At 33.9% G+C, this 13,393-nt stretch overlaps 2 protein-coding genes across 2 annotated transcripts; one reads left to right on the top strand and one right to left on the bottom strand.

The window, feature by feature from the left end:
- The first annotated feature begins 293 nt into the window (after nucleotides 1-293).
- LOC145597756 (plant cysteine oxidase 3-like) lies at nucleotides 294-7,863 on the top strand. Its single transcript, XM_081653999.1, has 5 exons — nucleotides 294-490; nucleotides 4,691-4,842; nucleotides 5,343-5,505; nucleotides 6,828-7,028; nucleotides 7,330-7,863. The coding sequence occupies exons 1-5, from the start codon at nucleotides 370-372 to the stop codon at nucleotides 7,446-7,448; spliced, it is 756 nt and encodes a 251-aa protein (XP_081510125.1). The 5' UTR covers nucleotides 294-369; the 3' UTR covers nucleotides 7,449-7,863.
- Nucleotides 7,864-8,651: 788 nt separating this feature from the next.
- LOC145599521 (protein NRT1/ PTR FAMILY 2.8-like) lies at nucleotides 8,652-11,536 on the bottom strand. Its single transcript, XM_081655886.1, has 3 exons — nucleotides 11,431-11,536; nucleotides 10,973-11,190; nucleotides 8,652-10,112 (listed from the first exon to the last, which is right to left on the bottom strand). The coding sequence occupies exons 1-3, from the start codon at nucleotides 11,534-11,536 to the stop codon at nucleotides 8,652-8,654; spliced, it is 1,785 nt and encodes a 594-aa protein (XP_081512012.1).
- Between the last annotated feature and the right edge of the window lie 1,857 nt (nucleotides 11,537-13,393).

Below are 13,393 nucleotides of genomic sequence, written 5' to 3'. Positions count from 1 at the left end.
TATTGAGCCTTATATTAGATTAATAGCCCACAACTTCTCTCGATTCTTACTAGTGAGTAATCATGACTTGCTAGGTGTAGCCTTCGAGAGGAAGACATCCTTATACTAGTATATTTTATTATTTTCGTCTTACCTATCAAAAAAAAAAAAAAAAGGAAAAAAAAAATCTATTGCAGTCAACCAAACACAAATAGAGCCCACAGAATTTGCGTAACTCAGTCAAGAAAAGTCGAAAAATAGAAAAGAAAAAGCTCCTATTTTAACTTGTAAGAATGAGTTTCACAGCGCAACAACATAAGATAGAAGAAGAACAACAATCAACACATTTCATTTTTTCATTAAGGATCTCCAAGAAACAAGAGAGTGGATATGGCCAACAAAACCTCCAAAATTCAAACAATTTACGATTTTTGCAAGAAGACGTTTTCGCTGACTACAATCCCTCCTCCACCTTCTTCTCATGTTGTCCAGAAACTCTCTTCTCTTCTGGGTATTTTTCCATTTTCCCTTTCTTTTTACATTTTGATTTTTTGCTTTTAATGTTTCTTCTGCTTTTATGAATTCAATTTTAGATTGATTTTGCAAATGGGTTTTCAAACTTTTCACTAATTGCATTGGAGGTAGTGTATTATGCTGGATTCTTGTTTTGATTATTTGGGAATTGTATGTTTATGAGATGTTTTGTTTATGAATTCTAGCTTTTTGCATGTGGGTATATCTAATTATGTGAGAATCTGTTGTTTTGTTTGCAGTATGCTGAATTATTGTTGTGGATTATCGATTATTGGATGTTTATTGGATATTAATTCATTTTTTTTTTCAAGAATTGGATGTTTGTTGGATATAAAGTTCATTTTCTTTAGAATTTGATGTTTATTGGAGTGGAAAGTTTGTTTCTGCATGTGGGTATTGCTGACTATTCAGGAATTTGTAGTTGATGTGTGGAAAATTTGAGGTATGTTGTTAAAAAACATACAAGTCTTTCTACAGCATGTTGATAAGGTCACTCGATTTGTGAATGGGGATGAGGGTAGCATAGAAGGCTACATGTTATTACTTTTTTGCAGTCTATTTTATGTTCCGAGAATTAGGAAGGGGAAGGAAAGGGAAAGGGAGGTAGCTAACTGTATGATAAAAGAAAATTTATTGTGTATTTGTGTATGATTTGCTCTTGTTTGTGTTAGAGAATTAAAGTTGCTAAAAGAGGAAATTCCCTTTTAAAATTATGTTCCTTGCCATTCTTCCCAAATTCGAAGTTAAAATGGATTATTAGCATTTTGGATGGAAAGGACTAGATATCAACTCTTTTGTGACAGATGTTTAAGTGATCATGTGCTTTTGGAAATAATGGTATAGTGCATTTATTTCTAATGTGATGGTGGTGTACTGGTGTACCAATGAAGTGGTGTTGTACATCTTAGTGTGATTTGAGGATATTCAAATATGTCACATCTAACCCGCAAGTTTCTGCTCTATGTGAACGACAGGTGGTTCAGTCCACCACCCAGAACTAACGGTTCTTTAGAGACGTACATTCGTAATGATATTGAAGAAGAATCCTTCAGTTCTATCCTTTGCATTATGTATAGTGTTTGGACTTTGGAAAGCAACAATATAGCTGTTAGCCTGTTATACTCTGTCTCTATCACGTTAGAAGGCTTGTACTCATTATTTTGAATAAGATTATGGGTACTGGGTAGGACAGTTTTATTGAGACTCGAGGAATAGAGTGGAATAGTGACTAATCAAGTGCTATACTGCTATATCTTTCTATATCTTCCTATCCTAGATCTGAAATCGATACTTTTCTTTTTGTTATCATCACGCATAAAGGAAATATGCTCATCTCCATGCAAGTGATTGTGTTGGATCTCAAAGTTAGATTCCCATGCCCATGTTCATGTATATGCAACTCTTTTCCTCATTTTCACATTTTGAAGTTTTTCCCACCTCATTTTCACAATTTGGAGCTTTTTCTGGAAATCAATGTACATGCCCCAGACTCAGAAGAAACTGAAGCTGCTATATTAATTTAATATTCAAAATATACTCTGATCAAAATTTTCTTAGGAAAAAGAAATGAACCATCAAGTTGGAGAAACTTGTTTTGTATAAGAGAATTATTATTGTTTACCATTCGGACTTAAGGGCAGATTGCTGATGCTATCTATGATAACTGATCAATAAAAGGAAGAAGTGAAAGAAAGAAATAAGAACTGGAAGCACTTGCATTGTTTCCAGCAACTTATTGTCAGATTTATGAGAAACTGGGTATTAGTCTATTAGACACCTTAAGGAGGTTGGAATCTCGAGGGGTTGGACTGTTGGAGTTGGAAGAGATGGAAATGGTGGGGAAATGCCAAAAAGAGAACCCAGAAGCTGGTGAGGAGCAAAGGATGGGGTTGAAATCGTGGGTGTGCAAGGGTTGGATTTTTTTCTGGCAGTTCTGTTCTCTATTTCTTTCAAGAGAGTTTTTTTTATACTAACTGTTGAGTTTTTTTTATTTTATTAATCATACTAGTAAGTTCACTTTAGTGTGAATCTAGTTTATTTGGTCATCAAGAGCTATATGGTTTCTCATTCTTAGAAAGTTAGTAGTGAAGGAGAGTATTTTGGGCGTTTGTCTTCTGACTGTAAGATATATTATAGTCTCTGCTTCCTCCCCCTCCTCTCCTTTTTGTTTTTCCTAATTCCCTTCATAGAAGCAAATCCAAAAGCACCTAGAAATTATAGATTTTGCAGAAGCCATGAGCAGTCTTACGTTTATTTAGTTTTTAACTGCAAAATATCATATAATTCCTAAATTAGTTATGATTAATTTGTATCTAGTAACTTGTCTAAAGAAGTGCTTGCAGTTGATTATCTTGGAGAATAGAAGGAAATGCTTATTGGCCTCAAAAGAATAAAATATTTTGATTTTCCCTGAAATCAATTAAAGAAGGGAAATTATACTACGTAGCCTTTTTTTTTATATAGTATTTTTTTTTTATGATTTCCACTGTAACCCTATCTTTTACCCTACTCTGTGATAACCCTAAACTTGCAAAACATCATTATATTGGATGGATAAGGTAACTCCATTAATAGTTTTCACTTACATTTTTCAATCTCACTAGTTGAACTGTCTCTGTCTCTCTCTCTCCATTAATGGTGAATCCAAGCAATATACCTCTCTCACTACCATGTTCTTTACTATTTGAAAACTCAACTTTAAACCTAACATTTTCTTTTCTATTCATTTAACCATTTTAATTTGAAAATTATTAACGGTGTTATCTTTCCCATGCAATTTAATGCGATTTTGCAAGTTTTGTGTTACCTCAGGCTATAATGTAAAAGTTAGGGTTACCTCAGGCAAAAGTCATGCAATAAAAAACAAGGTTACATGGTGTAATTTCCCAAAAAGGAAATGTTGCTAGCAACTAATAAGTAATAAATGAAGTGGGAATGCAAAAGATACTGGTTCTTATCTTGCATTTATGCTGCTACAAATATTCAACTTCTCTTCATATCCTTCTCTTCTGACTACTGTGTCACCTGCATTTCCCAGCTGAAATTACTTGTACATCCCTTGTGCTCAGATATTTTGTAAAAAGAACAGTTTAATAATTAATGTACTGGAATATCATGTTATGGACCTAGAATCATAATTTGGTACTTATCTTAGTTTGAAGATTGCTAGCTTGCACAATAATTTGATACCTGCATGTTTCTTTTGTCTTTGAATTAATTGATTGATGTTGTATTGGATGTAAGATGTAACATGTAAGTATATACTTTCTTACTGGAATCATTCAAGTAAATGCCACTTTACACTCAACAGAAACAGAAAAAGGCCACTTCAAAAGCTGAGATCCTTGTTTCATCTTATCATGGAGTTCTACTACAACAATATGCACCACTGCAAAATTGAGGAAAATCAATTTTAATCTATGCATTTTTCAACTTTTCTTAGCCACTCTGCTGTAGTACTGTTGGTACTTCAGTTTTATTCTGACAGCTCTTGGCAAACCTGGGTTTCCAATGCACAAGATTTTACTAAAACTACCTACCAATATGTATTACAAATCTCTTAAAATGTATGCTATGCATTTTCATTAGGCTCTGCTCTTTGTAATTAAGTTAATGTCTCTTGACAAATGTAGCTCTCCAACGCACAAAATTTCACTAAAATGCCAAGCAGCCTGTATTATTGATCTCTTAGAATGTATGCCTAACTTCTTCAATTGTAAGATTGCTATTTGTTCTAGCAATTCATCATTGCAATCTCTGTCACTAAAATGAATAATGCCTCATATAGAACTATAATTTTTTTTGAAGAAAGGTCTAAATATGACAGGTTATCATTAAATCTAATTTTCCACTTGCAAAAAGTTGTATTGGAAAGTTTGTTGAACATCATCAGAGTTGACCCATTGTTTTAATATTAGAACACTGACCCTTAAGCTAGAATCAGGCCACATAATGGGGCCTGGATTGAATGCCATGTTTCCTAATTATTTCAATGCTAATAATTAGTTTAGCTGTACTCACACAAAATTTTCTCATCTATCTATTTGTGAACAAACATGCTATAGAAATGTTTGTAAAACTAATTGTGTGCCAGATGGCTTCTTTTTTCGCAGCATGAAGACAGTACAAGATATCTAGCTTTAAAAATTGTGATCTGTGATAATATTCTCCTTTGCAGACACTGTAACTCCCGCTGATGTTGGTCTGAAAGAGGAGAATGTAGATGATGACCGAGGATATGGTCTTTCTTTGCTGAACCCATTCAACCGAGCTCCTAGATGGGCTCAACCTATAACATATCTGGATATCCATGAGTCTGACACCTTTACTGTAAGACCGTATCTCCTTTTCTGTATTACTTTCACTGACTCATGTGCGATCAACTTATTCATGCATCTTTAACCTGGAACTCCATTCAAGTTGCAGTTCACAGTTCAAATGCATAAAACTTCAAATGTAATTATATTCGTTCATTTGTTCAAATACATAAAATTTCAATCGTAGTTGTTTTTGTTCAACTCTTCAAAGCGTTAAGCTTCACATGTAATTATCGTACCCGTCTAATTGACTCATTCTTTCCTGTGTTTTTTTTCATCTGTTCAAAGCGTAAAACTTATTACTGTAGATTATTTGAGGTGGTGTTTCATTTGTTATAAGATTTAGTCTTGAATTCATGTTACCAGTTACCAATCATTGTGGACTAGTTTTGTGTTGTCATTACGTCGTAGTGCTTCAACTTAATCATGCAGAATTCATTGCATTAGCATGAATGTGTTAGTACTGACAGTCCAGTCTCCACTAAGCGCTGACATCCTGGTATGAATATGCAGATGTGCATATTCTGCTTTCCGACATCTGCAGTCATTCCTCTGCATGATCATCCTGGAATGACAGTCTTCAGCAAACTTCTGTATGGATCCTTGCATGTGAAGGCCTATGACTGGGTTGAACCTCCGCAAGTTGTTCAGAGCAACGGCTCTGAGCACTCTCAAGGTACAGTAAAAAATTGTTTTTTATATTTATTTAATTTTTTTTGAATTATTTGGGGTTGAAGTTATATGAATTACCCAGCTGGACCTAGCACTGCACCGTCTGCACGGGCCAACACAATTCAGTCTTTGTGGGCCAGGCTCCTCGGAGTTGGGGAGGGAAGGGGATAAGGGACAAACCAATCCAAGAATCTGCAGGTTGCAGTTTATATGAATTAATTTAAATATTGCAAACATCAAAGGATCTTTTCATCTTTTGATTTTAATTATTGCTAATTTGAAAAGATTAAGGTGTATCATGCTAAGATCTTATTACTTCAGCCCCCATATGCTGTTAGTAAAACTCTGTTTTTTGAAAACACAATTGTTGACCACCTCAGGTTGAAGGGATTTTACTACCTCTTTTCCTAAATGTTGGTTTCCCTTACAGTTTAATCTTCCGAAGTATAATTTCTATGCTATGAATGCAGTCTATGCAGATGAGTTTGTAGCAAATGCCAGTTTATGGACTTAGTTGTAGGAGTTTCTACTCTAAGTTAACTTTTTCAGAACTGAAAATTAATCATAACACCGAATAATAGCCTCAGATGAGTTTCTTTTTCTGTGATTATATTATATCCCACATCAATTTTGTAATGCATGCGAATGTTGATAGCTTCAATGATTTGATGAAAGAGTTTCTAGATAGGTGGATTCCCTATTATATTAGGTTTAATCAGCTGGCTTGCATATTTACCATCTGAGCTATCGGACTAATTTATTGAAGTTGGAATAATCTCTCCTTCAAGTTCAATATCTCACCCTTTGTTTTTTCTTTTTCTGTTCTTTCTGTGAAGATTTCTTCCTCTAGCACCAGCATTGTGACCCTAGCATGAGAATTGAGAAGATGCAATCAAGAATTTTCAACTGGTTGCTTCTGTTAATGTTTTCATTATAATTTAAGCAATGAGAAAACTTTTTCCCCAGTAGGCTACTGTAGGTTTCAATCTCTTAAAGACAATAGTCAGAAATGTGAATGCCCTTCACTCATAATGAAGTGTTTGGATGTCTTGGAGGTGAGAATAGGAGGATGAGTTTGGACGATTACACATGTTCTTGTTTTTCCTGCAAGGGAAAATGTTAAAAGTGGGGTGCAGTTGGCATTTACCCTTTCTATACTGGGGGTATTGGTATTGGGTATTGATTTTCATTGGAACCCTTGTTAACGGTGTTACCCACTTTACCTCTTTCTTTTCTTTTTCTATTTTTTCATAATTGCTATAGCACATAGAATTTATCCTCAAGAACATTGCTACTCTTTCTTATTTAAGATTCTTGTTTTTTCAGTGAGGTTAGCAAAGTTGGTAATTGACAAAGTTCTAACTGCACCTTGTGAGACCAGACTTCTATATCCCAAAAGTGGGGGAAATCTACATTGTTTCACAGCAGTCACCCCTTGTGCCGTGCTTGATATTCTCACACCTCCGTATTTGGAGGATGCTGGCAGAAAATGCACATATTATCATGACTACCCATATTCAAGTTTTCGTAAGTTTCTCACTTTTATCCATCTTGTTATATCAGAATCTGTCTCTAACTTAACTAAGGGCTTGTACTATATCGCTACAGTTTTCAGTTTTTTGGTCTTTTGTTTTTTAAAGTCATAGATACATGTCATATAAAGAAATTAAATATTAGTCAAATTGAATGAAACTATAGATATATAGAAAACTGAAACAATAAATCACTTTAAAAAAAAAAAGAGAAAAAAAAAACTAGAAACAAAAACTGATAACAAACAGGCCTGAGTTATTTGCAATCTCCTGACCTTCTACAATTGTTATTGTAGCTACAAAAGAAGCTATAGATGACGGAAAAGAGGAGGAATATGCATGGCTTGCGGAGATAGAAGCACCAAATGTCCAAATGCGTCCTGGAATCTATGCCGGTCCTCCTCTTCTGGAGTAATGATAACAGTGAGCTAATTACATCAACCAGTTAGAATCTGGTCTCGAAGTTGAATAGCTGTTCGTGGAATGATCTTTGTTTTGTGCGAAAGAGTTTTGTCAATATTCTTTACGTGCAAACTCTTACACTCAGGACATGGTGATCACAACTTTGAGTCTGAACAAAGTAGAATAGACATGTATAAGTTCTGTTATGAATGCTCGCAGTTGTAACTTGTAAGTGGGTCTGTGTTCGAGAAATTTTTTCAATTGTACAATTTATAAGCATCTGAGATAGCTGTTAATAGATCTCTAAGTGTTGTAAAGAATGTTTAAAAAGTGATGAGGTTTTGAGACTCTTGAGTCTTGACTGTAACAATCTTGTTTCATAGTTGTGCAAGCACACTATTGTTAAGCAATAGAGTTTGACTTTTTCACTTGCTCATTTCAAAGCTTGGCTTAAGTTAAAGTAGTATACGCCGTAATTATTATGTTTAATCTAGTTGATTGTCACCTAGATTATACCAAGAGGACCTACTAATCCTAATTTTATTTGATATCGGGGACGTACATAAAAAATCTATTGTCTCCATAGGGACATAGGGTAGTAGATTGCATTTTGTAATTCTTGGTAACAAGGCTCGGCTTGTTGCAACTTTTTATGTAACAAGGCAATTTAGTGTTACGTAAAATAGCGATTGAAGGTACGGGGTACATAGTTGTGGAAAAACTACAGAATTATAGTTTATGAAGGTAAAAGCTCAAGTTTGTTCCATTCTTTCCAAAAATCAAATTGCTAGTTTTCCTGAGCATTAATTTTTTATGGATTAAGAATTATGTCCAAAATAACTTCTAAGTAGTCACATTTAACAACTTATTTAACATCCATTCAAAACAACTAATAACAATAACAGTCAGTCAAGGCCTAAACTCATATGAAAAACATTTAGCAAATCTAGAATTCCACTAATGACAATAACTAAAAACACTTCATTACAATCTGTCAAGGCCTAATCATCCTAATTATATTTTTGCGACCACAAATGACATGACATTCATTAATAATGTACTTATTAATGAGATCGGGTCTGCTAGTACAAACATTAAAACGGAGAACTATCTTGTTCAAAAATAACCATGAAAGTACAAGAAGAAAGATCATGGATGACAAGGTTGCTAACACTAATACAATGAAATTTAACATGGTTGCCCTTGAAATAAACCTTCATTCCACCCTTGTGTGCGCGTCTACACTCGAATTTGCTGCTTCAACAGTCTTGGTGGTGTTGTTATCAATAAACACATATTTGCTAGCAAAGAAGGTAAAATAGAAGTAGTTCATGACTCCTACACAAGCAATTATGCCATAAAAGTAGTCAAGCCTGTTTTGGTTAAGGTTATGTCCACCCAACCATGCCACTCCTTGGCTGTTTCGAGTAACCCTGTATATGATGTTAACAATAGCCGTGGCAAAGTAACTGGCCATGGACAGACTAATGAAGAATATCGAGCCAGCCAATGATCTCATGCTTTCGGGCATCTGTGTGGTGAAGAACTCCATGATGGTAACCGCGGCAAAAGCTTCAGTTAAGCCAGACAGTACCTGTTGTGGTGCTAGATATGCTACACTAAGAGGAGAAACATAGGAGTGGTTTTTGAAGGCCAAATCACGTCTCTTGGACTCAACCACCGCGCTTATTACCATACTTAGTATTGACATAACTATACCTATCTTGATCCTTGCTTTGACTGACAACCTCACATCATCCTTCTTTAGTAGTACTCTGGCTAAGGGAAGAAAAACGCGCTCATATGATAAAATCCACAGGGTCAGAGCAGCCATAGCCGCGAAACCTATCCAAGCAGGGGGAATGGTGAAATGTGACCCAATCTTTCGGTTCATTTGAAGTGCTTGCAAAATCCCGAAAGTGTTCTGTTGGTCCATTGACACAAAAGACAGAATACCAGCCAACCAAACAGGTAAAATTCCTATCAAACACTTTAGCTGCTCAACCTGTTGGACACTGCAAAGGCGCCAATTGTTCTTGGCTAGTCCTACACGATTCAGCTCATCAGGCTGATTAATCAAAGCAGCTTTGTCTAAGAACATTAGTCGATTCGTTCTAGTAAGTTTAGGCACCATTGATTCTAACCGATCATCACTAATACTACTAGGAGGATCATAAAAATTTTGATGACTTTCATCATTTTCTTCTAAGGTCAACTTTCTTTTTCTATAGGCTGCAACAACCACTCTAGCCATGTCAATAAAGATGCTCCCTTGAGGCTTCTTGTATATGTAAGTAGGGCAACCAATCAAGAAAATCGAGCTTGAGAATGCAAAGCACACGGTTGGGATGGCAAACCCGATAGTCCAACTAATGTTGGTTTGTACATAGACTACTAATGTGAGTGCTACCAAGAGGGAAAGTGTGAAGGAGAAGTACCACCAGTTGTAGAAGCGCGAATATGAGGCCCTGCCTTTTTCTGTTCTTATGTCAAATTGATCAGCACCAAAGGCAATGTTGCACGGTCTTATGCACCCGGCTCCTATGGCTAGCATCATTAGAGCTAAGAACAGAATCGCGAGTTGCCAAGATGTTGGTGGGATACAATCTGCTGGTGGTGTACAAGGTGGTGGCCTTAGTTTTGATATTCCTGAACCTAGTGTCAAGATTCCCATCCCCTGTAATTTCAAATGCTCATTAGAATCAATCCATTTATAGTGTACATTGTTACTTTATTTCCACCAAGTTTAAGTAAATTGTGTACTAAGATTACACTATTGAATTACTCTTATGTATAACATCTACACATAATCTAAAATTGCTTTGGTTTCTTGATAACAAAGAAGATTACTTGTAATGAGTACCCCATTGAAGATACAATTTAAAAGTTCTTTCTATAATAGATGGAACGTTGCAACACACAAACATTTCCATTGCACACAAGGTTGTATCGTACACCTACTCTATTTAATTGCTCATTTGGTTGATACGTGCGCATGTTATGCTACTCCAATGTATAATGGACATTATTGTGGCTTAAATATTAGGATTTTTTTGTTTATGTTTCCCTTTTGTTTATCTGTTGATTAGAACATCTATATTAAATACCAATCAAATTCTTGTACACTTTAGGTGCTTCTTTCTCTAGATTGAATTTCATTATGAAAACATGATATCCATGACAAAACTTTTATCCCATTTTTATTAGATAATATACTAGATACAGTACATTTAGTCTATCCCAAGCTACAATATTAACTATTTTTAATGTTATTATTTATCATTATACTTTAAAATTAATAAAATTAATCATTAATAAATTCTATAGTATCACTTAGTCAAAATAAATATACTAGTACTTCACTACTTCATTAGTGGATCAAGTGTTGAACAGTTCAAACTCCCCCAATTCGTTTTTTCCTTAAAAAAAAAATAATAATTTTGACCAAATTATATAAGTATTTTTTTTGGTAAATAAAAAAAAAAAAAATTGGAAAATGTCAATGTAAAATGCGAGGAAAATGGCAAAAAATCTTACCAGCATAGAAATGATAGAACCAATAAGCAAAGTCCAGAACCTACCCAGGTAGGCATCAGAAAGCAAAGCACCTGGCATCGTCAAAAAATTGCAACATCCTGACCATATATTAACTACATTTACCAATAATATTCCATCTATATTGTATTTTGTGCGCAAAAATACTGTTATGTTTGATATCAAGCTCATTGACGCCAACTTCTCAAATGTTTCATTTGCTGCAACACATTTTTTAACCAAAACTATATTAGTAACAACATTATCTTAATATTGACATATAACACATGCATTACATGCCCTGATTTTAATATGACAACAACAAAGAGAAGATAGGTCCGACCTGTATTGTAAGTCGGACCTAACACATTCTTGTACGTAACATACATACAATATGTACATTAGATTGAGAAATTCTATCTGATTTTAAAAACAAATAAAGTAACGTAAATATGGATTACCTAAGATATATTTTACGGCCCTCCAGCCTCCTTTCTTCTTCGTCCTATTATAAATTATGGAAGAATTTTGACTAAGATTTTCCTCATCTCTCCCTTCACTCCCCATTTTAATGGAGATGTTAAAAATGATGAGAGGAGGAGGGGGGAGAGCTAGAGAAGAGCAATGCTGGAGGAAGGAAGGGTAATAAAAGATAAATGTTGTGTTTTTATGAGCAAAGAATTTATCTTAAACCTAGGATTTTAAAGGAAAGTTGACTTATATGATCCAAAAAATCCGGTATACTATCAAAACAAACTATGAGACAGATACATCAAAAATATTTGTTTTAAAAAGAGAGAAATGAAAATAGGCAAACAGCTAGGAAAATTAGTTTCTTATAGTGTTAATATCCAACTTCATTTTAGGAGGTGCAACAGTACAATTCCAACTAGTTTGGCACAATACTACACTAGTTTTATTTTTTCTTTTCTTTATTTATTATTATTTTTTTTTTTTTTTTAATTTTTGGTTCCAAATGAATCACAATGGCAATCTTTACTTTATACTAAAGTAATCACCAAAGGGGACACTTGGCATAATTTTGTGAAAATTTTTCCCTCCAAAATGCTATTTATTTATTTTCTTTACAAATATTAAAATTCTTTTAATAAATTTTATTTATGCAACACATAATTTAAAACTTTAAAAGACTAGACATTAATAAATTCAAATTTGAAAAAATAAAATAAAATTGTTACATAAGTCATTTAATTTCAATCGACTATAATTACTAATAAATCTTACTTTGTAAATCCGTGCATTGCACGGGGCCAAAAACTAGTCTATAAATATAACTAAAGTAGCAACCGCTGACATCATATTGTCCATGTGGCGGTTTTATAAGAAAAAATTTTCCGCCTAAATAAAATATGATGTCATTATATTTTTCTTTGGTTTCAAAATTCAAATTTAATTTCATCTCCTTCTAATTTATCTATACACTTATTAATTTATTTTCGGACTATTACCAACTCTTTGTATCTAATGCATCTTTCTCTTATGCTTCATAAAATATATACTCTATTTTTTTTTTTTTTTTTTTGAATAGCATATACTCTATGTTTCTTATATGAATACATAAAATATAATCTCTATCTATCAAAAAAAAATTTTAATGTCGTGCATCGCACGAGATTAATCTAGTACATAATTAGTCTAATTGTCCAAGAAAGTTATAGTAAAACTATCCAGAAGATTTAGAAGGTGGTCTCATTGAGTCATTGATGGATTTTCAAGGAGGTTATTGTAAGAAATTAAAGTAAGAAAACTTTTTGGAATTCTGTTGCAAATGCCAAATACATGTACGTACTTATACTACTATGTAGGGTTGTACAGATTTTAGTTTGGACTAATTTGTGGAAAACATTGATTTCAAATTTCACTTTGAATTAGGTTATATAAAAAAATCACTTAACAAGTCCAAGTCGGTCCACAATCAAATTGAACTTAAAGAGTTTGGTTAGGTTCGATCATTCTAAACCCAAAAAATTTCAATCGATCAATCTCTAGTCCATCAAAATGGAAGATTCTAGTGATTCCGCGGCCAATTTTGATCTAATCCGATTTTGGACATGTGAAATGCTGTACAAATGAGTAGTCTAGAATGTGCTTGTACACAATTGTAAGACATGTATTGAAACCTTTGTACATCTAGAAGAATTCGGTAAAGAAGTGGGAAGGTTCTATAACAAGAAATTAAATTTAGTTGGAGGATTGCATTTTGCTTATAAATATGCAACGATGGTCATTTGTAAAGGTATATATTTGGAAGCAAGTAATATTTTTTTTTTTTAAACACACTTGTGATCCCTCTTTCACCTTCTTTCTTTAACTCAATTACTTAATATGAGTGAGATTAAGCCCTCAAACACTTAAAATAAGTGAGATTAAGCCCTCAAACACTTAAAATAAGTGAGATTAAGC

Source organism: Chenopodium album, chromosome 20 (genome assembly GCF_948465745.1).
Source record: "Chenopodium album chromosome 20, dcCheAlbu1.1, whole genome shotgun sequence".
NCBI classification, from domain to species: Eukaryota; Viridiplantae; Streptophyta; class Magnoliopsida; order Caryophyllales; family Amaranthaceae; genus Chenopodium; species Chenopodium album.
The sequence above is the reverse complement of the archived record's forward strand: the minus strand, read 5'-3'. Positions and strand labels throughout refer to the sequence as shown.

Coding starts and splice junctions, on each gene's coding strand:
- LOC145597756 (XM_081653999.1), top strand. CDS start 370: ATGGCCAACAAAACCTCCAAAATTCAAACAATTTACGATTTTTGCAAG. Junction 491..4,690: donor GAAACTCTCTTCTCTTCTGG/GTATTTTTCCAT, acceptor TCTCCTTTGCAG/ACACTGTAACTCCCGCTGAT. Junction 7,029..7,329: donor CTACCCATATTCAAGTTTTC/GTAAGTTTCTCA, acceptor TTGTTATTGTAG/CTACAAAAGAAGCTATAGAT.
- LOC145599521 (XM_081655886.1), bottom strand. CDS start 11,536: ATGGGGAGTGAAGGGAGAGATGAGGAAAATCTTAGTCAAAATTCTTCC. Junction 11,191..11,430: donor GGCCGTAAAATATATCTTAG/GTAATCCATATT, acceptor AATGTGTTGCAG/CAAATGAAACATTTGAGAAG. Junction 10,113..10,972: donor GTTCTATCATTTCTATGCTG/GTAAGATTTTTT, acceptor TTGAAATTACAG/GGGATGGGAATCTTGACACT.